This window comes from Quercus lobata, chromosome 7 (genome assembly GCF_001633185.2).
Source record: "Quercus lobata isolate SW786 chromosome 7, ValleyOak3.0 Primary Assembly, whole genome shotgun sequence".
Taxonomy (NCBI): Eukaryota; Viridiplantae; Streptophyta; class Magnoliopsida; order Fagales; family Fagaceae; genus Quercus; species Quercus lobata.
Window position 1 is genome coordinate 31,173,110 of NC_044910.1, and position 23,512 is coordinate 31,196,621.

General features: G+C 34.5%; 2 protein-coding genes across 3 annotated transcripts; both read right to left on the reverse strand.

Moving 5' to 3' along the window:
- Nucleotides 1-11,809: 11,809 nt before the first annotated feature.
- LOC115951902 lies at nt 11,810-13,114 on the reverse strand. The gene is made up of 2 exons (XM_031069027.1): nt 12,688-13,114; nt 11,810-12,579 (listed from the first exon to the last, which is right to left on the reverse strand). Exons 1-2 carry the CDS (start codon nt 13,112-13,114, stop codon nt 11,810-11,812), a joined length of 1,197 nt encoding a protein of 398 aa, XP_030924887.1.
- Nucleotides 13,115-14,329: 1,215 nt separating this feature from the next.
- On the reverse strand, nt 14,330-19,759 carry LOC115953880. Of its 2 annotated transcripts, none has more exons than XM_031071700.1 (5): nt 19,568-19,759; nt 18,384-18,591; nt 17,597-17,936; nt 15,854-16,792; nt 14,330-14,713 (listed from the first exon to the last, which is right to left on the reverse strand). In XM_031071700.1, exons 1-5 carry the CDS (start codon nt 19,657-19,659, stop codon nt 14,589-14,591), a joined length of 1,704 nt encoding a protein of 567 aa, XP_030927560.1. In that variant the 5' UTR covers nt 19,660-19,759; the 3' UTR covers nt 14,330-14,588. The 2 variants fall into 2 exon arrangements, with proteins under 2 accessions (XP_030927560.1, XP_030927561.1); XM_031071701.1 differs by having other exon boundaries at nt 18,384-18,580; nt 19,568-19,651.
- Nucleotides 19,760-23,512: the final 3,753 nt, after the last annotated feature.

Below are 23,512 nucleotides of genomic sequence, written 5' to 3' on the forward strand. Positions count from 1 at the left end.
CTCTTGACAATGACTTCAGCTTATTGGATTAGCTAAGCAATAGCATATATGTGAATGTTAGCTTACCATATTTTTTTTGATACTTTGAAGAAGTTTGGCTCCTGCTTTGGAAAGGGACATAGCTTGGGAAATCAGGTCACGTGCAGTTGTGTTGTCTTGGGCAGAAATGGCATCGATGAAATAATTTAATCTCTCAAAAGCATTTTCAGCATATAATTGGCATGTTTTTCGTAACTGCAAAACGTAAGAGTCAATAGTTATGATTGGTGAAGTATATGGTGGAACGCAAAAAGTGAGACAGAGAATTTGTATCTGTATTTCATTTTCACAATCCACATATGAACTCACAAAATGTCACATAAGTTGCCCTATTGCCCATGGCCATGGATATACTTCTCTCAAAGCAGTCCCGTAGCATAATAGCTTGTAGAAGTCATATGACCTTATAATAGTGGAGGAAGAATAAAAAGATATATATATGAGAGCCAACTTGGGCGCCTCTGTGCATGGTGGGTTGGATTTTAGATCTTCCCAATCCCAGCAAGCATAATGCATATTCATGATTCATGATTAGTGTTACCGACTGCATATAAAGAGCCTGTGAATTGGCACAAACCCTCACTTTATCATATGCTTCATGCTCTCCTTTTTTTTTTTTTTTTAGATGCGCTAAAATACGTCTAGATAGTGTACAATATGCCTTCTAGGATTTTTTTTTTTTTTTTTTCTTGTTCTCTTACTTTGTTCTTTTAAGTTTTAACTAAGCTTGTTGGAATCATAGGAAAAAAAAAAAAAAAAACTAAGCTTGTTTGGGAGAAGAGAAAGGAACAGATTGAAAGAAATTTTTAAGGAATGTTCCCTATATATATATATATATATGCATTCACATGCGTCATGCTCTCCTTTATAATTTCAAGACACACTAAAAATATTTATATCTTAATGTATAATGCCCTTCTAAGTTCTACGATTCGGTTTTCTCCAGCTCTTATCTTGTTATTTTAGCTTAACTCATTTGGAAGTTTAGCTGGAATGAATTAAATGAAGAGTAGAGAATGCTTATTGAATTTCATTCTCTTAATTTCCTTGTAAACATTCCGAAATACTCTTCCTTTATACATGCAATTTTAATTTTATTCATATTCTAAAAAAAAAAAAAAAAAAAAAAAAAAAAAAAGATAAGCAAAAAGTGAAGGGCATAATTGTAAAGTTATAATTTTTTTTCCCATTTTTCATTCCTTGTTTTATAAACTCTAAAAATAATAGAAAAACTTACCATGTTTTTTTTTCATCTCATTCCATTATTATATAATCTATCCATTTTATTATTTTCTCTTTTTAAAACTTGGAAGCATAATACTGACCAAGATCTGCCTTTAAGGAGACCAAAAATCTTCATTAAAAAAAAAATTCACTTATGCCAGCATGCAGCCAGTGAATGAATGATGCACAATGCATCAGAACCCCATGGTCATGGCCAACTTGAATGGTTATTAAACTGATGCTTCAAGACAAATCTAAAAAGATATTTGTTTGTTCTATTTGGGTAAATGCAATAAATAAATAAATAAAAATTGTTGAATAAGAGGCAAAAGCGCTTCTTTCTTTTTCTTTTTCTTTTTCTTTTTTTTTTTTTTTTTTTTTGGTACTCTAACTTAGGTGCCAAATTAGCCAGTTATATAGCTAGGACCCGCTTAGTTTGCTCTGGTTGGTTTAACTGTCAATTTCAAGTCCAAATCAGGTTTTTTTTTTTTTTAATACCAGAAAATACAAAAAAAAAAAAAAAAAAATGCCTGTAAGTCAAAGGATATTCCAATGATCTTTCATCTAGTAATTCTCTAATTAAGTATTGACGTGCATGGTATTTGAAAAGGTCGCCCTAATTGAGAAAGTATCAAATCTACATCGGCTCCGCTGAATGTTTTAATTAGGGGTGTACTTTTAGCCTATCAACCTAATGAAACTGACCCAACTGAACATGACATTTTGGTTTAATTTTTTGTGAATTAAGTCAGACGGGTTGACAAAAAACACTCTTAACTGAACCTGATATGCGCACAAATGTATATATATATATATAAAAGTTTATTTTATTACACTTATTTCAATAGTTTATTTTGATTTATATTGATATTTTGAAAATTAGTTTTAATTAATTTAGAAATTTGGAATGCAATTTAGGCAAACTATATGAATTATAATAATTTAATGAAAAACAATTGGCTTAAATAGTTGATGAATTTTTTTTATAAGAGATGAAACATTTAAGTCCAGTCCAACTTAACCCAACTGGTTAGTTGGTTAAGTCTGATTCAACCTGATGATGCACACCCAAAATTACAACTAATTTACCTAAAGAAGTAAACCCATCAAAACTCAACTCCAACTCTTCTACAAAGTAGAAAATAATTAATTCCCCTTTTCTTGACCATCGGACCGATTGAAAGGGATAGACTTGACAAATTGGTTAGTTTGATGGAGTTCGGGTAAAAACTTTACTGGACCAAAATAGGATATTATTCCTATGACCTATATCCTATTTTTCATTCAAGTTCAATTTCATTAGGTCTAATTGAGGAACATCTTAAGTCGATTCTAATTAACTCAATTGATAAAGTTTTTTATAGTTGAATAAGATATCTGGGGTTCAATCCCCACCTACACCAAAAACTCATTAGTGTATTGATTTGATGATAAAGAGCTATCATCATGAGTGAACGTCATAGATTGAAACTTTCTCCAAAAAAAAAATATATATAATAATAATAATAATAAATAAATAAACTAGGGAAGACCTTGAGTCTCAATAGTTACTTTTCATGTGCTCATTAAAGTGCAAGAGTGTAAAAGAAAGCAAATTAATTACCTCATAAAAGGCCAAGTGCGGGTAGGGTAACAACATAGCCAGGAGAGAAGCCAAAACTCCAAGGGCAGTGCTTGATGCCACATGAATTGGGTGTGTGATAGCTCTAGCTTTTGCACCATTAATGGCAGCACCCACATACACTATCACAATCTGCCCAAATGCAATCCTTTTACACATCAAGTGTGTTGACTCAGGCAAAGCAACCAAAAATGCATTGGTTGCCACTGCCAAAGCTGCTAGCTCGTTGGTGAACCTGGCTGGCCCAATCACCCACAGGCATAGCATGGATGGAAGCAAAGCCTGAATGTTAGCAAACAAGGCATGCCAACAACCTCTTAGAGCATCACCTAGTGTCGCATCAGACACAATTAGGATTGTTGTCACGTAAGAAAAAGCTGGATATCTTAGAAAGTGCTTGACAGAGGCTGGGCTATACAGAGTGGTGCAGCCAACTATGGTGCATGCTAGTATGGTCCGTAACGCAGAGCCTAAGCGCACACGCCACACAGCTCGTGTTCGGTCTGTTCTTGGCTCTGTGGATGACATTTCATGTGTCGTGGGCTTTGTATGCAAGCTTAATTGCTCCAAAGAGCTGCAAAGGCAGAAGGGGTTTTCACTTTTGCTTTTGCACACACGTTGATCTCAAATGTATTTGTTTTAGGTACCTCAAAAGATTAGAGTTCTACAGAAAATGAACATGATGTCTTGCTCTTTTTGTGTATAGATGGAAGCCCATGTTAAATATAGCTTAATCTAAGGGTGATTACTGGCTCTATATGCATAATCGTACCTATCAAAGAAAACATTTTTCTTGTATAAAAGCATTGAGAGAGGATGTTTTTCCCGTTTCTTTATAGGTGTCCGACACAAGCTTATAATTGAGAGAGAGAGAGAGAGAGAGAGAATCATAGCGCGAAGTGACAGAAGAGTTTCAATTGAACTCTAGATTTTGTCGGACCACAATCCTTTCTTTCCAACCGTTTATTTTAAATTTAATTGTTTTAAACTTTAATGTTTTATTTATATTCATAAAAGAATGGTGGAAATTAAAACGTACACTTTAAAATAATTGTTCTATTCTAATACAGTATGATCGATAAAGCAATAAAATACACTAAGCATGAGCATATCATGATGTTGGCCCTTCATTTAATTATTTGTTAAATTACAGCTTTAACTATTTTTATTTGAATTTAATCGTTGACCTTTTCTGTTGTTTGCTATTTAGCTTTTGTACCTTGTGAGGGAGTTTTAAAATTTTAAATTGCTCGTTCCAGTTGTCTTTCAATAAAATCCAACATTTCAGGAACTGCTTATTTATATCTCAAGAAAATAATTTTAAAAATGGTAGTAAGTAATTTCAGAAAACTAAAGGAATGAGCTTAAAAGATCATTTTGAACCCTGAGCGTCAGATGAACGATCAACATTTATAAATTGATAAAATTACTCTCTTTTTTTCACTCTAATTTATCACCCCAATTACAATATCCCCTAAAACGAAAATTGTAATTTGCCCATGTTAAAAATCCATACGTTTTATGTGACTACAGAAACCTTAGTTTTACCAATAAATAAGAATATGTCATCGATACATAACATATTATGTTTCGTGTCATGTTCAATACATTAAAATATTAGACGCAAGCCAAACCTTTCTACCAAAAAATTGCCACACATAACGCGCCAATGTTCTTGTAAGTTGGCAGGAGAATACAGAAACAATCATTTCAAGAATAAGTTCCACTTCTTTTTCATTTTAACACCTGCACAATTGCGATTTGTGGAGAACAGGCAACCGAAGAAAATTAGTGAACAAGATCCTCTGCAAGATGCTTACCATATGTACTCGGCAACTATTCTCACATTGACAGGTCTCATAGCCGTGTATCCTTATTCCTTCAATGTGAAGAGCAAGAGAATAGTACCAACTAGCAAGTGTTTGTCCTCTTTAATCGATTGAGATGCATGACAAGTGTGTTTTGTAGGCCGAGAAGTGTTACTAACATAAAATTTTCATAATACTTTAGTAACAAATCTTATGTAGTAAGTTTTTATTAGTTATAATTTAAACTTACTACTATTTTTTTTTCCCCTCGTAACAGTTAGTAATAATTTACCACTTAAAATTTGTTATGAAAATATTTTCAATGTATATATAGCATTTCTCTTTCATACCAAAAAAGCACACATTCTCAAATAATAGATGGTGTTTCAAAAAGTTTGTACACATATGGTATTAACCCAAAAAAAACGCCCAACACCAAGTGTTAAAAACTTAAAATAGAGATGTACTCAGCCGACCAAAAGAAATAAGTGGTTCCTATAAAAATAAAATAAAAAAGAAATAAGTGGTTCCTATAAAAATAAAATAAAAAAGAAATAAGTGGTATCCTCAATGTGATCCACTGATTCGTAATTTATATCTCAAATGAAAATATTTTATTAAATAGAATTAATTAATAATATTATTATTTAGAATAAATATTATAAAATTTTTCAGTCTTCTAATTCAATTAACATTTCTTAGAGTTTTCAGCATAAATTTACACCTTTCAAATTCTCCTCCCCCAATTATTAAATTATTAAAAAAATTATAAATTTTGAAATGAAAATAATATCATTTCATTCCATATTGTTTCAAAATTTCAGATATTTGAAGCATATAAAATTTATGGGTTCCAACTTCCAAGTACATGCATCTCATGATAACATTTTAAGAAGAACTTTAATATAATATATAGAAACACCAATTCATTCTTGTGAGTTTTGACCCAATTATACCACATTAATTCGTCAACCTTTATACTTATCTTTTTATATACGAGTGTACAACTACCACCCACACATATGTACATAAGGATAATCGATATGCGCTTACAAATAATTTTGTCTTTCTTTTTTGCTCCCTAATCTATAAACAAATATAATCATGAAAAATCAAAGAATGACAAGCACTGGAATACCTTTATCTTCAGCTAAATGACAATCTCTCTACTTCACAAAATTATAGCATTGACAGGACAGAAAATGCACTTCCTTTTTGGACTAAACACCAAATCAAATCTACCAGTTATGCTCTGAAAATAGGACGTCATTTTGATCCAATGGAACAACTAGCTCTGGAATCAATTACTGGGTACCCCCACACTCAGAGTCTTCAATTAACGTATATAAAATTGTATCAAGCTGATTTGTAAAAACCATCCATGGTGGATGGAACTCACTGTGCCCTAGCCCCTAGGGAATGGGATTCGCTTGGTGTAGTGGATTAGGGTTAAACATATCTGATTGTTTTGGAGGTTTGCAAGATAGTTCCTAGCCATTCTTTTTTTTTTTAACGTCAATTACCAAACCACGATACAAGCAAGAATGCCAATCCCAAACAAGAGGCTTATATTAGTTAATGGCCTGATAATTCAAAGAGTTGGGCTTATAACAAGTATTTTTAAACTTTAAAACTATAAACAAAATATATGAGATTATTGATAATAAAAATATATATATATTAAATTGACACAAAATTTGAAATACTTGTTAAAAACATATAAACCATATAACTATAGATTTTTGAAATATTAATTAAATAAAAATGTTGTAACATTAAAGAAGAAATACATCATGTGTAATTTGATCCGCATAATTTCTTTTCTTTTTTTTCTTTATTTCTTTCTTTCTTTAACTTTGATCAATTTTCAAGTCAATCTCCTAATATTAAACTTTTTCCAATATTTTAACTTTTATTTTTGTCAATTCAAATCCAATCCTTTCGTCTACTTCCACTAGGTGTTTTCCGTTAACAATCCAAAAAATGAGATAATTTTGCTTTTTTTTTTTCTTGAATTTCGTACATTAAAATAATCCATAAAACTATTTTTTTTCCTCATAATTGAAAAAAAAAAAAAAAAAAAAAAAAAAAAAAAAAAAAAAAAAAAACTAAGCTCTTTCTGGTTCGGAATTTTGTTTTACGATTAACAACTTTTTGGATTTCGTAATTTTTTTAAGAAAAAACCCTAAACCTATTCCTAAAAAGATCAAATTCCATACACAAAATTTTACATCAGGATTCAAAATTTCTATAACCATATTCATCCAAACAAAAAGACCAATATAAAGATTCAACAAAAAAATTTCTATATATATATATATATCACCAATAAAAAATTTTGAAATTTGATACCTAATTTAAAAATGATAAAGTTTTCCTCTAAATTTAGTTGAAAGGAATCTTCTCTAATTTATTAAATGAGAGATTTTATTTTTTTATTTATTTGAAGTAGAATTCTACTCAAGAATAATCTAATTTTATGTGTGTAAAATTCCCTCTTAAAGACTTGAATCTTGACCGTTGCCTTCTCACACTCCACAAACATTTATACTTAGAATGATCATCACGCTTAGAGTGTGCAATGGTAAATGAGAGTTAAGACCATTGATTTGTATTTTAATTTCCCCTCCTATCTAATTTAGAGGAAAACCCTGCCACTTAAGAATGTGAATAAAAGTATCTGTATTTTCTTTTTCTCTTTTTACTGAATAAAAATATATGTAACATGATTAGCAGGCCAGCCGGCAGCCGACTAATAATAATAATAATAATGTGAATTGCCATCATGATTCAGATAATCTGTCCTAACTCCTATGGATGTCAAGTAGAAACTCTATCATCTGATTTAAAATAATCTAGTTTAACATGAATTATTAGGTGGCCAAAAATCAATAAACTGATCATGTTTTATTAAATTCTGTTATCTTTCATCCCACTACAATGATAGGAGAACACTGCACCATCCTTAACGCATTATCACATAGCGACATATAGAACACGACATTAACTTGTTATAAAGAACTAAATCATAATAGTTATAATTTTCTCATGGAACTCACTAGGAACTGACAAGAGGGGTTTGCTACACCTTGGGTGCATGTCTTCTAAAGAAGAAATCAGAATGCATGTAGATTTGCAGGAGATGTCTTGTTGGGTATAGAATCCACTCATGTTTCTTGCACCAAAGCAAGCTAAGTTAGCTTTGCATACTTGGAAATTTTGATTGGCCAGAATAAGGCCAAGTTTAATATAAAATAAAATTTAAAACCTATGTATATTGATCATGAGTCAGATCCAATCAAAAACTCTTATCAATTACACCTCCAAGATTGGATAAGAAGGAAAAAATGTGAGCAATTAAAAAAATATAGTGAGTCAGTGTGAAAGTGACATGTAGTCTGCCATATTAGATAGGATATTTGTGAAAATGGATATGGAATTGGTTGTGGTCCTAAAATAACTCAATAAGAAGATACTATTTTTATGCAAATGGCCATGTAAAACATTCTTCTCAAACTACATTGCCGTACACTAGTACTGGTAATGGAATTTTATGGTAATTTTTTGAACAAGAACCTGATTCTTTATGGGATACAACAGAGTCTTGGCAAATACCAGCCTCAAGAACACACTCGATTTATTCATTTGGACCCCTTTTATCTTTTTCTTCCATCTCCACGTGTCTTTGGGTAAGCGTGTGAGAGTTTGGGTGTAGTTACTAGGTTGGAACTCTTTGCTGTAAGTAGCATGTTCAGTGTGATTCAGTCGGTCTTGGGGGGAGGGGGGGGTTTCAAACCAAACCACAACAGTCGATTTTTAAAAATCATGCACTGAGATTAACCGATCAAGCTGGAACCCCGCTCCAAATCGGCCTTGATCAGTTCAATCAGTTTGATTAATGGCAGCTTTAGGATTTTTTTTTAGGATAGCCTTTAAGAAAGATATATCATACCAAATCTAATAAAAAGAGAATTTGAATGTATGGGTCTCATATGGTTTTGTTTTTAGGTATTGGAAACACATTTTAAAAACCCTAACTTAACAATTTCCAATGGATTTTTAAGAGTGTATGCATGCGCAAAGGGTGGTAGGCTCACCTTGTTGAAAAGTACCCTCTCAAGTCTTCCAACTTATTATCTTTCTCTATTTACTGTTCCTAAAGCTGTGGCTATTAGATTCGAACGTATTCAGAGGAATTTTTTGTGGGGTTTCTCAGAAGAGTGTTTCAAATACCCCTTAGTGGCTTGGGAGAAAGTGTGATTCCCACTTGAGCAGGGTGGTTTAGGAATTCGGAAACTTGTGCCTTTTAATCAAGTTTTGTTAGGGAAATGGCTTTGGAGATATGACCATGAACCTACTCATCTTTGGCGGAGGGTTATTGCAATGAAATATGGGGAGGGAAAAGGGGGGTGGAGCACTAGAGTTTGTAGGAGGGCTCATGGGTGTGGATTATGGCGAAGTATTAGTGAAGGGTAGGAGAGTTTTTCTAAGCATTTCACTTTTGTGGTGAGAGATGGTTCTCATATTCTTTTTTGGCATGATAAGTGGATCGGGGATAACTCTTCAAAAACTCTCTATCCTCAATTATTTTTGTGTTCAACCAATAAGGAAGTTTCTATTTATGATGTATTGAGTCCTCAAGTGGGTGGAAATGACAAAGTGTAGAACTTAAGATTTCATAGGGAATTCAACGACTGGGAGTTAGCAGCTTCTTACTCCTTTCTTCACTTGATCCAATCTCAAGTTCCTAGGGGTGGTGGAGGTGACAGTCTTTGTTGGAGCTTTAATGGAAGTGGGAAGTTTTTTTTTTTTTTTGATAGGTAAGAAACAAGTATATTCAAAAAACTGCTAAGTGCAAAAATACACTAGCATATCAAACATACAAGAAAAGAAAGAAAAGTACAAACAAAAAGAAAAAAAAAACACTAAGAACAAAGAAAAAGAGAGCTAAGGAAGAGCGGAAGAGAATCACTAGATGTGAGTCCACAAGCCCTAGCCCAATCAAAAAGGGAACCAGAAAAGAGAGCGAGCATTTGGTCATCGGATCTATCCAAATCCTCAAATGTCCGCCGGTTGCGTTCCCTCCAAATACACCACATCAGACACAATGAAACTAAATTCCAAATGTGAGATGAACGCTTCCCCAACCAATTCCACTAGCTAAAAAGAAGATCTGACACTGAACCAGAGGGGACCCATGAAATCCCAAAGATTCTATAGACAAAGCACCACAGCCGATAAGCCTTTCCACAATGTAACAACAAGTGATCCACTGTCTCCCCACAGCACCGACACATAATACACCAATCAAAGAAGTCATAGCCCTTAAGCCTCAGATTATCTCCTGTGAGAATCCTATCCCATGCTGCTGTCCAAACAAAGAAAGATACACACCAGGGTGCCTTAACCTTCCAAATGCCTTTCCAAGGAAAGACAATGGGAGAAGAACCATGTAACTTGTGATAAAAAGAGCGGATGGTAAAATCTCCTTTCTTTGACAACTTCCATCTCATACGATCACCCTCAGTTACAAGGGATTGATTGGAAGCCAAGAGTCGGAAGAACTCATCCATCACATTTGCCTCCCAATCATTAGGACCACAAATGAAGCGAACATCCCAAGTTCTCCAATTCCCCTCTCCTTGACACAACAAAGAAGATTCTACGAAAGCTTCCTTGTTTGCAGCAAAAGTGTACAAGATCGGAAAAGCCAACTGGAGAGGAAGGTCTCCACACCACCTGTTTGTTCAAAATTTCACTTTAACCCCCACCCCAACCTTAAGGTACATTTCCCATCCCATCCGAATACTTCTCCACAGACCACACCTATGAGCACCCCTTCCCAACTTAGAGGTCCATCCCCCCCATTCTTCCCCAAATTTCAAAGCTACCACCCTCCTCCACAGCCTATTCTCCTCTATCTCAAAGTGCCAAAGCCACTTTCCAAGTAAGGCTTTATTGAACGTGGTTAACTTCCTAATACCCAAACCGCCATTAGCCATAGGCATGCATGCCTTATCCCAACCCAACAAATGTGTCTTAGTGTCACCCCACAAGAAGTCCCTTTGCAGCTTCTCAATTTTGTTCGCCACATGTGTAAGAGTGGTGAAAAGAGGTAAGAAGTAAGTAGGGAGGCTAGATAACGTGTTTTTAAGCAATGTCAGTCTACCACCTTTTGACAAATACAATTTCTTCCAACCTGCTAACTTTCTTTCAATTTTTTCTAAAATAGGGTTCCAAATAGAGGAGGCTTTATGGGACACTCCCAACGGCATACCAAGATAAGTCATAGGTAGGGTCCCAACCCTACAACCCAATATCTCTGTCAAAGCATGCACATTATTTACCTCTCCTATAGGAACCATTTCGCTCTTAGCTACGTTCACGTTCAAACCGGTCAAAACCTAAAAAAAATTAGCAACAATCGAATATGTAGGATTTGCTCCACCGCTACCTTACAGAACAAAATGGTATCATTCGCAAACAGCAAATGCGAAACACATTCCCCTCTACCCCTCCTGCCATCTGCCCTAAAGCCACTAAGTAAATTGCCCCTCCATTCTCTTCACCATCCTACTAAACACCTCCATCATAATTAAAAATAACATGGGAGATAGTAAATCCCCTTGTCTCAAACCTCTAGAGCTACCAAAGAAATTAGCTGGAGACCCGTTAACTAACACAGAAAACTGCACTGTCGAGATACAAGTTCGAATCTAGCTGCACCATTTCTCCCTAAAGCCCATTTTCTTCATCAACTTCAAAAGAGCCTCCCAATTCACATTGTCATATGTTTTCTCAATATCTAACTTACAGATCACCCCAGGAATTTTACTCTTCGTCCGGCTATCCTCACACTCATTAGCAATGAGAATTGAATCAAGGATTTGTCTACCTCCCACAAAACTATTCTAAGATTCAGATATCAGTTGATCTAGCACCACTTTCAATCGATTAGCCAAAACCTTGGCCAAGATCTTATACAAGCTCCCCACTAAACTAATAGGTCTAAAATCTCGAATGCCAAAGGCATCATTCTTCTTAGGGATTAAAACTAAAAAGGTAGCATTTAGAGATTTCTCAAACTTACAGTGCTGATAAAACTCTTCAAAAACTACTAAAAAACTACTAAAACATCACTTTCTACCACTCTCCAACAGTGTTGGAAAAATGCCATAGAAAAGCCATTTGGACCTGGAGCTTTATCCCCTTCCATATTTCTAACCACTTGTATTATCTCGTCATTCTCAAACCTCCTCTCCATCCAACCCCTCTCCGCCTCCTCAATTTGATCAAACTCTAAACCTTCCACAAAACGTCTCCACTCTTCGGTCTTTTGATATAGAGTTTTATAAAATTGAACTACTTGAGCAGCCACTTCTGCTCCTTCCTCATAAATCACCCCATCCACTTCTAAGAAACTCATATGATTATGCCTTCTATGGGAGTTAGCCATCTTGTGGAAGAAATTAGTATTATGATCACCCTCCTTAATGCACAACATTCTCAATTTCTGTCTCCATGAGATCTCCTCTAGAGAAAGAAGATACTCTATTTGTGATCTCACTTCGTTTCTCTCAAACATCTCTGTTTCAGTGAGTCCAAGAGCCCCATCCTTAGCGTCTAGCGTCGCTAAAGCCCCCAATAATTCTTTCTTCTTGCAGTCAACATTACCGAATTCTTGGCGATTCCACTGAATAATGTCTTCTTTCAAAGTTTTCAATTTTTTAGCGAACACATAACTAGATGTACCTGAGAAAGAATGATGATTCCACCATGAATCAACTTTATCAACAAAACCATCCATTTTCAACCACATATTCTCAAACCGGAAGGGACTTTTCCCCCTCACCATACCCCCTGCCTCCAAAAGAATTGGGAAATAATCTGAAATAGGTTATGGTATAATCCACTGGATCACATCCGGAAAGTGTTGCTCCCAATCATGTGACACCAGAGCTCTATCAATCCTAGACATGGATGGCTGGTTCGTACCACTGGACCATGTATAACTCCCTCCCTCCAAAGGCAAGTCTATCAAATTATGGTCCTCGATAAATTCAGAAAACTTTTCCATAGCCAAGGTAAGTCGAGATCCACCCCTCCGTTCACTAGGAAAGTGGAAAACATTAAAATCCCCAAAACAACACCAGGGAACATTCCAGTACTGCTGAATACCAACCAACTCATCCCACATATAACCCCTCAAATTGTTGTCATTTGGGCCATACCCCCCTGAACAAGCCCAAATAAAACCATCCTCCACCCCTTTCCATTGAACCGACACCGAGAACGAACCCACCAGAACCTCTAACTTTTCTAAAACCCTTCTATCCCACATAATCAAGACTCCCCCAGCCGTCTGATCAGCATCTAGAACTGCCAAATCCACATATGTACAGCTCCACAAACTGCAAACCATCTGTCTATCAATGCCGACAAGTTTTGTTTCTTTAAGCTAGATAACATCACACTTCCATTCCCGTAACAAATTTCTGACAACCAAACGTTTTTGTGAGTCATTTAATCCTCTAACATTCCAAGAAATCATTTTCAACTTCATTAATACTAACAATTCCCCACAACTACTTCTACTACACTACCAACACCCTATCGCCCATCATAATTAACCGAGGAAATTAAATTCCTTAACTCTCTTTTCCCTTTACCCTTTGAGGAGGCTGCCTTTTGGTTAGCCTCTGCTTTCTTCCGTCGTTCAATAACTACCTCCATCTCCCTTTCTAGCCTTTGACACTCGGTCCTTTTATCATAAGATTTGAAATGTTACTCCTAGTTTCCCTAGGAAGGGTATATGGAAAGTAAAGGTTCCTAAAAGGGTGGCATTTTTTATGTGGACAGCAGACCATGGCCAGATTCTCACTTTAGATACTCTTATGCTTCATGGTTGCCCCTTGGCAAATCGTTGTTGTATGTGCTGTTATAACGAGAAATCTGTGGATCATCTTCTTATTTCCTGTTCATTAGCTCGTTCTATGTGGATGCATATGATTTAGTTGTTTGGGATTGATTGGGTCATGCCATGTTCAGTTGTAGACTTACTTTATTGTTGGCACCATTAGCTTGGGAAATATAATTCCGATATTTGGAATTTGGTACCATGCTGTTTGAAGTGGGCTATTTAGACTAAAGGTAATCAGTGTTCTTTTGAGGATATTGAGAAATCAATGGCTCAATTGTTAGATTTGTGCTTGTGGACTCTCTTTGATTGATCTCAGTGTTAGGGTCTTTCGGATTGTTCTACTATTATTGATTTTCTTTTGTCTCTTAGAATAGGATGTTGATTCCTTTATTTCTTTTTGTCATTGTGGTTTTTTGTTCACTACCGTGAACTCTTTGTATCTTTTTTTCTCTTCTAGTAATAGTATTACTTTCTTACCTATCAAAAAAAAAAACTCTTACTATTGTAAATTTGTTTGGAAAATGACATTGACCTTTTTGGGGCTACAAAACTAACCTCAAGTTAGAATCATATAGCCCTCAGGCAGTATTTTGTCTTTTTTCTTTTTCCCCTTGTTTTTTTCTGTAAGGAATAGTGTCGTTCAATTGTCTACTTCCGTTTAAAGCTCATTCTGCACAGCATAATAAAAGAAGAAGAAGAGGGAAAAGCACAAACAGATGGCTAGAAGAGTCCATGTGTTAAAATTTTACTTGATATATTCACCTCAATCATCCACTTCATGGAAATATTCTTCATGATCCCCGTACAAACAAGCCTAGCTTGTCAAAGTCCCATATAATATCCTGGTCCTCCCTTTCTTACTAGAGAATATGTAAAGCAAGACAGCATCAAAAGAAGACAAGTATTACCACTAACCAGTTCTGCTATTGCTGTATTGCTGGAACTTCTATTTTGCACTATTCTGATGAAGGATCTGCTAACGCTTGCCTTGTGAGCGAGTCCGAGGGAGATAGCGTAGTCTGGGAGAAAACCGTGGCGGCTCTTGCTTCTTGGAAGAAGTTGACTTCCTCTTCTGGCCTTGACTATTGCCTGAATCTTTGCCTGCAATATTGTACTACATATGAAATCGTTGTGAAGTTTAAAACAAAAATATTCTTAAAGAGAGAAAAACTCTTAGTTTAGTATAGTTGCTATAAGCTGTTTCTAAGTTACACAAGCATTAAGGCTGAATCTAGCTTGGGTGGAAAAGCCGGGTGGCAGTATATCCCACACCCCCAGGAAGGGCTCAAATTATCCCTTGTCTTAATGGTGCCTCAGAGAGCCTTGCTCATGGGCAATGCTATCATATTGTCCAAACAAATAAGCATAAATAAATGCACCACTCACCCAGAATATAGTCAACAAGATGGGTATGTGTGACCGATGGTTTAGTGCTACATCCTCAACTTTGGCACAATCAGATGTGCATCATCCAACCAGTTTTTACTTCTTTTTGGAAATTACACAGTAAAATTTTATCAAGGTTAAACACAGATTGGTTGAATTGCACTAGAAATAAACTGTGACTTAGTGGATCCTAGACCACTTAACGTAAATCATGAGTTGATATATATCACCCATGAAGCCAACTATTACTCTAGCTTGAATCAACAATAGCAATACACAGAAAACTAGTAGCAAAATGCAGCAACATAAATCTGGTGCAGGGGAAATTTAAAGCATAAAATTGAATCAGATTTATGACAGGATGGGAAGTATATTACAAGTTTGGAAGCTACTTGTAACAAAAATGTGGTTAGAAGATCAGAAATAAGCAGGTAAATATTCAAGATTTGACTTGGGATACTAGGAGGAGGAAAAATGCATACTAGAGAAGCAAGTCCAGTCAGCCACAAAATATTCTTATTCAAGATCATTGACCTGTAGTACTTTCCACAACAAAAATTGGGTTACTTGTACCTAAACTAAAAATTGGTATAATTGGTTAGTAATATTCAGAGTGTTCTAAAAATACTTCTTGGCTATGTCTTGAAGATACTAAAGGGCATTGGAAGCCCAGAATGTAACTGAAGTAATGAGAATAAATTTGCAGATGTTTTTGCAAATATTAGAAACATAAAAACAAAACTTGTATAACAGATGTGTAGCAATTGGGATCAGGGTTGGATAATTAGAATTGTCAAAGTTGGATGTGAAAAACAAAAACAATAATAGACCACACTTTGAGTTCGTTTACATAACCTTCACTTTGCTGAGTGGTTTTGACTTCACAGGAACTCTGCCTTTTATTTCTTTCCTCATCAGGGATATTAATCTCAGCATCAAGCAGTGAAGAGTTTGCTTTCTTCTTTTTTGATACAGCACTGCTTTTTTTAGAAACATTGCTCTCAGGAACAGAGAGACTTCCTTCAGGGGAACATGACTCTTTATTATGACTTGACTGTTTCTCTTCCAACACTTGTTTGACCTCCATAACCACGTTTTTCGTTTCTTCACTAACTGTAGAACGAGTAAACCTTCTCTTGTTGATTGTAGCCGTTAACTTCATTTCTTCAGAACAAGTCTCTATTTGAAAACCCTCATTTTGCATTACTGTAACTTTCTGAACTGCTGAACGAGTTATTCTAGCAGCTTTAGTAGGCTGGCTAACATTCCTCTCTCTTTTTGAACATTTTAAAGTCACTTCAGAATTAGTGAGTTCTGATTCTTTTTTGCCACTCTTATTGACCTTGGTTGTTATTCCAGAAGATAAATCCACTAGTTGAGACATACTTTCAGTTGAGATGAGTGGATTTCCCACTTTGTCAGAGGCTGAAGTGACAGGAATGGAAGCATCTAATATTTCTGAGGAAACTTTATCCTTCATAGGCATGTCAATTAAGCCAGAGGAATTGAACATTTTAGTCCCATCCAGAGCAATACGCATGTGATTAGTTGACATTAATGAGGCCAGAGCTGCACGAGCAGCAAGAGGACTGAGATGGGACCTGTTTTCTGGAAGCTCTTCTTGGATGGAAGCAGCAGCTGATGGTTGATCCTTGACTTGCAAATCTATTGGCAGTTTACTTGAATTCTGTGTTGACCTATTCAACTGATTCTGACCATGAGGAGCTTGAGCATGTGAAATGCTTACTTCACATACTGAAACAGCGTTGGGTTGTATATGTCCCTTGTTATCAACTGCATTCACAAGAAGGAACATAAATGACATTTGCAACATCTTATAACATTAAATAGGATAAGGTAGAACTCTTTTATCTTATATTAGAAGGCGTGCCTTGCAAGCACAGCTTAATACCTGAGCTTTTGTATTGCTGTTCGCTTAGTTAAGCCTTCAAAGCCTCATTGTTGATTTTAACATAAAAAAAATCTAGGGTAGCTAAGGTGTAAAGAAATGTGTGAGGCAAGCTATATTAATATTTCCATACCCAGATGAAAGAGTAACATCATACAAAAACATGTTATAAATATAAATAAATAATATATATATATATATATATAAATATATATCACATCGAAAACAGATAGTACAGACTCATTTGACCATCATTACTTTATGGCATGGACTATATACTTAGTGATGCCTATATGCTTGAAGGTATAAAGGTGTGGCATTTCTGTTGCAATACTTTTTTTTTTTTTGGATAGGTAGATAGCGGGGGAGGTGGGGTTCGAATTAAAGACATTAGACACCATAAGGATGCCAATACCATTGAGCTATCACTTGAACCCCTCTGTTGCAATACTTAAGAAGGGTGTTTTAGGTTTGAGGCTTTAGATGTAAGATAGTATCTTGAGCAAATGCACCAACAGAGTCTTCACCCAATACACCAACACCCTCCCACTGTCTCACAACCCCCCTCCCCCACCTCTTTAAAAATAAAAAGAAGAGAGAGAGAGAGAGAGAGAATGGAATTAGAAGGAAAACTGCAACAAGATGCTTGAATTGATCAAATTGTTAAAGTAGTCATGTAGCATGCCCACCTTTAATCTCTAATAAAATGTCTTTTGACATTTTCTCCTTGGATTCAGTAGCTGAATTGCTGATATCTTCTATCTGCTTTTCTAGCAATTTATTGATGTCCATTTCACCATCAGTTTCTTCGAGCACAGTCGGAAAAAGAGATGCACAGGATGAGCGCATCTGTTTTACTGATTTCAAGAAAACGGCAACAGCTGGATGGTCATTTATGCTTTTAGTTGCCAGTTTCATGATTGAATTAGATGGGACAGTGAAGGCTTCTCCTTCCAGATCTTGGTGAAGCCATTTGATAGTGAAAGTGCATCTACAATAAATCTTCTTTGAGTGTCGTACTCTCACTACCTGATAATTATTATTTGTTGGGATGTGAACAGAATTAGAAAACAGCATTTCTAAAAATTATGCATCTCACATTTAAAAATAACAAAAACTTCAATACACACACAGAAACCTGCACTGTATTTCACATAGTTGACTCTTTCCTTTCTTCTTTGGTGAAATGGGTGATCTTCCATTATATATTACAATATTTCCAAATCCCACTTGAAACTATGAACCCATTCTTGTCAATGAGCTCTAGCTAAAACAACATCTTTTAAGAGCAAAGTGGAGGGTGAGATCATAGGTCCAAGACTCACCAATTGCATGTTAATTTACCAATCCAAAAAGGAAAAAGCGATCAACCAGTTCTTGTTGGTCCACTCTTTATGGATCCCACTCTCCTACTGTCAACAAAAGAGATCCTTACTATTTTTCCATGCAATTACCCTAGAAGGAGAGGAAATGTACCTTTTCCACCTTGGCATCATAGAAGCGGCTCTTAAATTGTGATTTATGGGTGGCAAGAACATGCTCTCCTTCTTCAATGTGCGTGCAGTCATCACCTTGAAGAGGAGTAGAACGGAAGCGGAGACACGTAAGAGCTTCCTCATCCTGCAATAGCATATCCTCCAACTCTTGGCTCCCAAACTCTATAAGAAGACCATCTTCAGCAGAGCTGAGCGCACAATCAGGAAGCATACTCAAACATTTTTTCTGAATATCTAAGTTGGTGAACTTTTGAAATTGATTGTAATAAAGGAAATGCAAATAACTGGCTTAAGGTAACTTTTGCACTAAAGCTTTTTATGGTGTTACGATTATTCTCCCTCCCAAATCTTTCCAGTTCAGCAAGGAACTCTAAACCATGTTAAATATTCATCGAGTCCTCCCTACATATTCTCATTGAATATCCCACTCCTTCCAAACAAAAAATGTACTCTTTTTCCAAGAGCCTTGTAGCTCAGGTTGAGCTGCTCAATTGGTGTTTTTGATGAAGATGTCCATGGTTCAAATCCCCGCACCCCCCCAACTATCGAATTATCCACACAAAAAAAATGTACTCATTTTTATTTTATTTCCTTTCTTTTGTTCCAATTTAAGGTTTGTTGTCATCAGAAAGTAAAGAAATTGAGGAAAACATAAACAGGAAAATAAATAGATCAAAACTCATTCTATTCACTTCAGATATGGTACAAAAATAAATGAAAAAATCATTAAAAAAAAAGTTAAATAAATAGATAATATTGTCCATGTTATAAAGAAGTAGAGATTTTTACTCTAGCATCTTTTAGATACACACATTAACTCACAATGATCACACATTTTAGTCATTACAAAGTTTCCTTATATATATCTACTATCCTCTTTTGTTGATCAAAAACAAAATTTAAAAATGCAGTCATATATTTTACACCCAAAAAAATCATCAATGCAGAGAAAAACAAAACCCATAAACACCCACACACATAACTAAAAATACAATCACTTTACTTACATAAAAAATAAAACCCACATAACTAAAATCAATCACTAACAATAATTTCTATTTTTGGGTATCCTAAACTGATCAACTTTTTTATTTTTGGGAGATGCCCATGACCACAAAACAAAGGAAATAAAATAATAAAAAGCGATGAGTATTTTGGTCTCACCTAAAAGAGACCTGGCAAGGGTGCCATGATGAGTCTTCCTTGCTCATGGCCTCGAGTTCTAAGGCACACTCTGCCTCACTGATTGTACCCATTTTGAGTGAGTTCAGATTAGAGTGGCTTTGGGGGATAGATGAAGTTATGTTGGGGAAGGGAAACCAGTACTGAAGTTAATAGTCTTCCGAGTTCCGAGATGCCGCAGACCAAGTGAAAATAAATAAATAAAAAAGGTAAAATTATCAAATTAGAAATTACCTATGGAATGGAATTTTGACACATTACCTTTTACTATCCATTTTTTAGTTGAAGAGATTTTAAATATTATAAAGTCAACTACAATTTTATTGTAACTATATGATAAATAAATTAATATATAAATATCCTGATTACTTTTTTTTTTCTAATAAAAAGTTGCAATTACTTTTTTTATAATTGATTATAATACTTGTATAACAAAATTTGTATGAATAAAATTTAACTACAAAATTAGTTGTAGTTGTTACTACTTATTTTAAAAATCTAATCGTTAAATTGCATATTTTTTATGCCTTTGATACACGTGTCGAATTTGGTGTCAATTGGATATTATTTACTATATAATCTATAAACTTATATTTTATGCATAATTTTAAACTATAAAAACTTGCAATTTAAACAATTTATTGATAACATAATAATTGACCTTTAATTTTCTAGAAATTTTGCAAATATAGAGGATATAAGAAAAAAAATGTAACCCAATGATGGATTTGTCAAAATTCACCTCCGACCAATTTTATAACTAAACTTTGTCCAATTTGTGTTATCTTTAATGTCTATGAGTGCCACAAAGATCAAATGAGTAAAGATTGCATGTGAATTTTGGAAAAATAGCCTTCATACTAGTTTGAAAATAGCCTTCAAACTTCTCATTTTATTTTTGTACTGAATGTGAATTTTGATAATCTAACCGTTGGATTACATGTTCTTTTTATATCATCCACGTTTCCAAATTTCAATAAGGTTAAAGATCCATAGATATTTCATCAATCAAATGTTTAAATTTCAAGTTTTTTTTAGTTTAAAATTATGTATAAAAAATAAATTTATTGATCGAATAGTAAATAACATCCGATTTGAACAAAATTTACATGCGTGTTAAAAGTATAAAGAAAATGCAATTCAACGGTTAGATTTTCACAATTTTCATCCAATAAAAACATATATGAAGAGTTTGAAGGATTTTTCTCCAAACTAGAGAAAAACCTTATCCAATTGACCCTTTATTATTTTTTAGAAGAAGCTTATTTCTATTTTTTTTGTTTAAGAGATTTGAAAATTTCTAAAGTCAATTACAATTTTATTTTAACAATATGATAAATAAATTATTATATAAATTTCCTAATTACCTTTTTTTTTCTACTAAAATGTTACAATTATTTTTTTAATAATTGATGATAATACTTGTATAACAAAATTTGTATTATCCTCAATATCTATGAGAACCAAAAAGGTCAAATGAGTTTGTTGTGATGACTCAACCAACCAACCTATCTAATCTCTAGATGAGTGTTTTAGATTTGGAGTGGTAGCTTGTTTTATTAAGAAATAAAGACAAGTAAATTGAGAAAATAAATAAAACACACCTTTATTCCATTAAAATTTCAGGTTACATGATAAAATGAAAAATTACAATTATAATACTTTATTTATTTGCAACAATATAAAGAAAAATCACATGGCTATAATTTCACGTTTAAAATGAAAAAATTACATTGAAAAAGCATTGCCTTGAACTATTTTTTTTTTTTTTTGAGAAAGTGCCTTGAACTATTAATTCAAGGAAGGATGCTAGTTTACAACTTACGAGATGCAAATGTGTTTGGCATCTACCTTATCCTACATAAATCAATATTTTAGGAATTAATGTACATATTTATGTCATGAATTATGCAACTCATCTAAATAGAAAATTAAACATAATAGATCATTTTTACGTGATCATTATTTTCTTTTCTTTTTTTTAGAATTATTTATGTGATCATTCAATTGAATGACAAATCAGATTTTTCTTTTAAGCAAGCCTTTATTCAAAACATTAAAAATAAGATTTATTCATATTTACCATTTTATGTCATTGTAATCAAATTCGGATTGCCATATCAGTATCACAAAGGTCTTTTGATATTTCTTTGCTTTGCATCACACCATCAAATTGAGTTCATCAGATTCTCAAAATATATATATATATATATATTGTAGGGCGAAAATGATTTATGGGCCAAGCCGAGGAGGATTATGGCCCAAGTTCAACAAAATAGACTTTGGGTACCGCCGAGGGTAGTTCAGTCCTCGGCAGACCCAAAGTTCCCCCTCGTAAAGAAGGGTAAAAATGGTATAAAACTGAAACTCTGAAAAAAGATCTAAAATATCAAGGGAAAACTGCTGTTACTGCCATTTAATGCTCTGAACCTGACAGAGCCGCAGTCTTTAGCTTTTACAACCACCCCCAATGACTTTGGGGGATAGACTGATGGGATAAGTATCAGCCTTGGAAAGATTGACCCTACACGTGGATGAAGGATAAATGGATACAGGCGAGTATAAAAGGAAAACGAAGTAATCTTGGGAGGGGGTTGGGAAAAATGGCCAGAAACCAGAGCCTCCCAGCCCACCTCCAGGAGAAAGACTCCAGGGGTGAAGGAAAACCGAAACTTGTATGAATACCACGAAAAGCCCACCGCCTGTCAACCAAGGCCTAGCCTTCCAAACCCACGCTCTACAAATGATATTGTTAGGGGCCTTTTCACGTGCGAACCCGACACTGTTACGGTCCGCCACGAAACGCGTCCTTACAACAAATAACAATAATTAAAAGAAATAAATATATTAGTGTTGGTATTAAATTATTAATATTCGTTTCTATTTCAAGGTGCAGGAAAAAAAAATACTAATATTTGTCACTTGAGTTTTGGTTGAAGTATGCCCTTTTGGATATATACCACTATAAGTATTTTTAAAACTTTCTCTTATATTTCCGTGTGTGTTAAAAATATTTAGTACTCTAAAAAAAAAAAAAAAAAATTGGTTGAAGTGGAATTACCTTTCTCCCAAAAAAAAAATTAAAATTAAAAAGTTTAGGCTGAAGTGATGCTGAAGTGGGCTTTGGGGGAATGGGTTGGGTTCTACGTTCTCCACCTCTTCAAGAATAGTTGGGATATGTTTGTGGAATAATGGGCCAGTAGGGATGGAATACAAATATACAATAGGCCCTGCCTTTGTGAATCAGCTCACTTAAGTTTGAACTTGATGCCTCTGCTGTACTTGTGCGTATGTTCTATTGGAAAATCTGGAATCTCACAACTATTCGTAATTTGAGGTAGTTATTACGGCAAAAATGGCCCACTATCAGTATTTAGCAAAAAAATTAGTAATTTATCTCTGTTTTGAAAATATATAAGAATCTACCACTTTTTTGAAACTCAAGTTTTTGAAACTCGAGTTTGCTATGAAACACGAGTTCCAAAAACTCAAGTTCTTTGGAAAATATACTCTGAAAGATTTTGAAAATTTTTCCATAGTACTCGAGTTTAAGGAACTCGAGTACCATGGAAAACTTGATTTTATCAAACTTGAGTATTTAAAAAGTGTTAAATCTCTATATATTTATGAAACAATGGTAGATTGCAACATAATATGCAAAAATGTGTTATTTGGCTATTTTTGCCTAGTTATTACAAAGGAAAATGATCGAACTGTTAGAAATACTGAATGATTGTATTGTATTTCATAAATTAAAGAATATACATCACTGCCTTTATATAGGAGGCATATGTGTGCAGTACAAGTAGAGTGTAGTACAAGTACCAGTGTGCTATACAAGTAACCTAATTGGGCCTAAAGCCCATAACATAATATACATTAACAGCCCCCCTCAAACTCAAGGTGGATGTGAGACCAACTTGAGGT

Bases quoted from the DNA above. Each gene is read 5' to 3' on its own strand.
- LOC115951902 (XM_031069027.1), bottom strand. From the start codon at position 13,114: ATGGTTTGCAGTTTGTGGAGCTGTACATATGTGGATTTGGCAGTTCTA. The intron at 12,580-12,687 runs GTACGAACCAGC...AACCTATTTCAG, and splicing joins GAGTTATACATGGTCCAGTG to ATTATTTCCCAATTCTTTTG.
- LOC115953880 (XM_031071700.1), bottom strand. From the start codon at position 19,659: ATGGGTACAATCAGTGAGGCAGAGTGTGCCTTAGAACTCGAGGCCATG. The intron at 18,592-19,567 runs GTGAGACCAAAA...TTGTGCGCTCAG, and splicing joins CCTTGCCAGGTCTCTTTTAG to CTCTGCTGAAGATGGTCTTC. The intron at 16,793-17,596 runs GTGGGCATGCTA...TTGTGAATGCAG, and splicing joins CATTTTATTAGAGATTAAAG to TTGATAACAAGGGACATATA.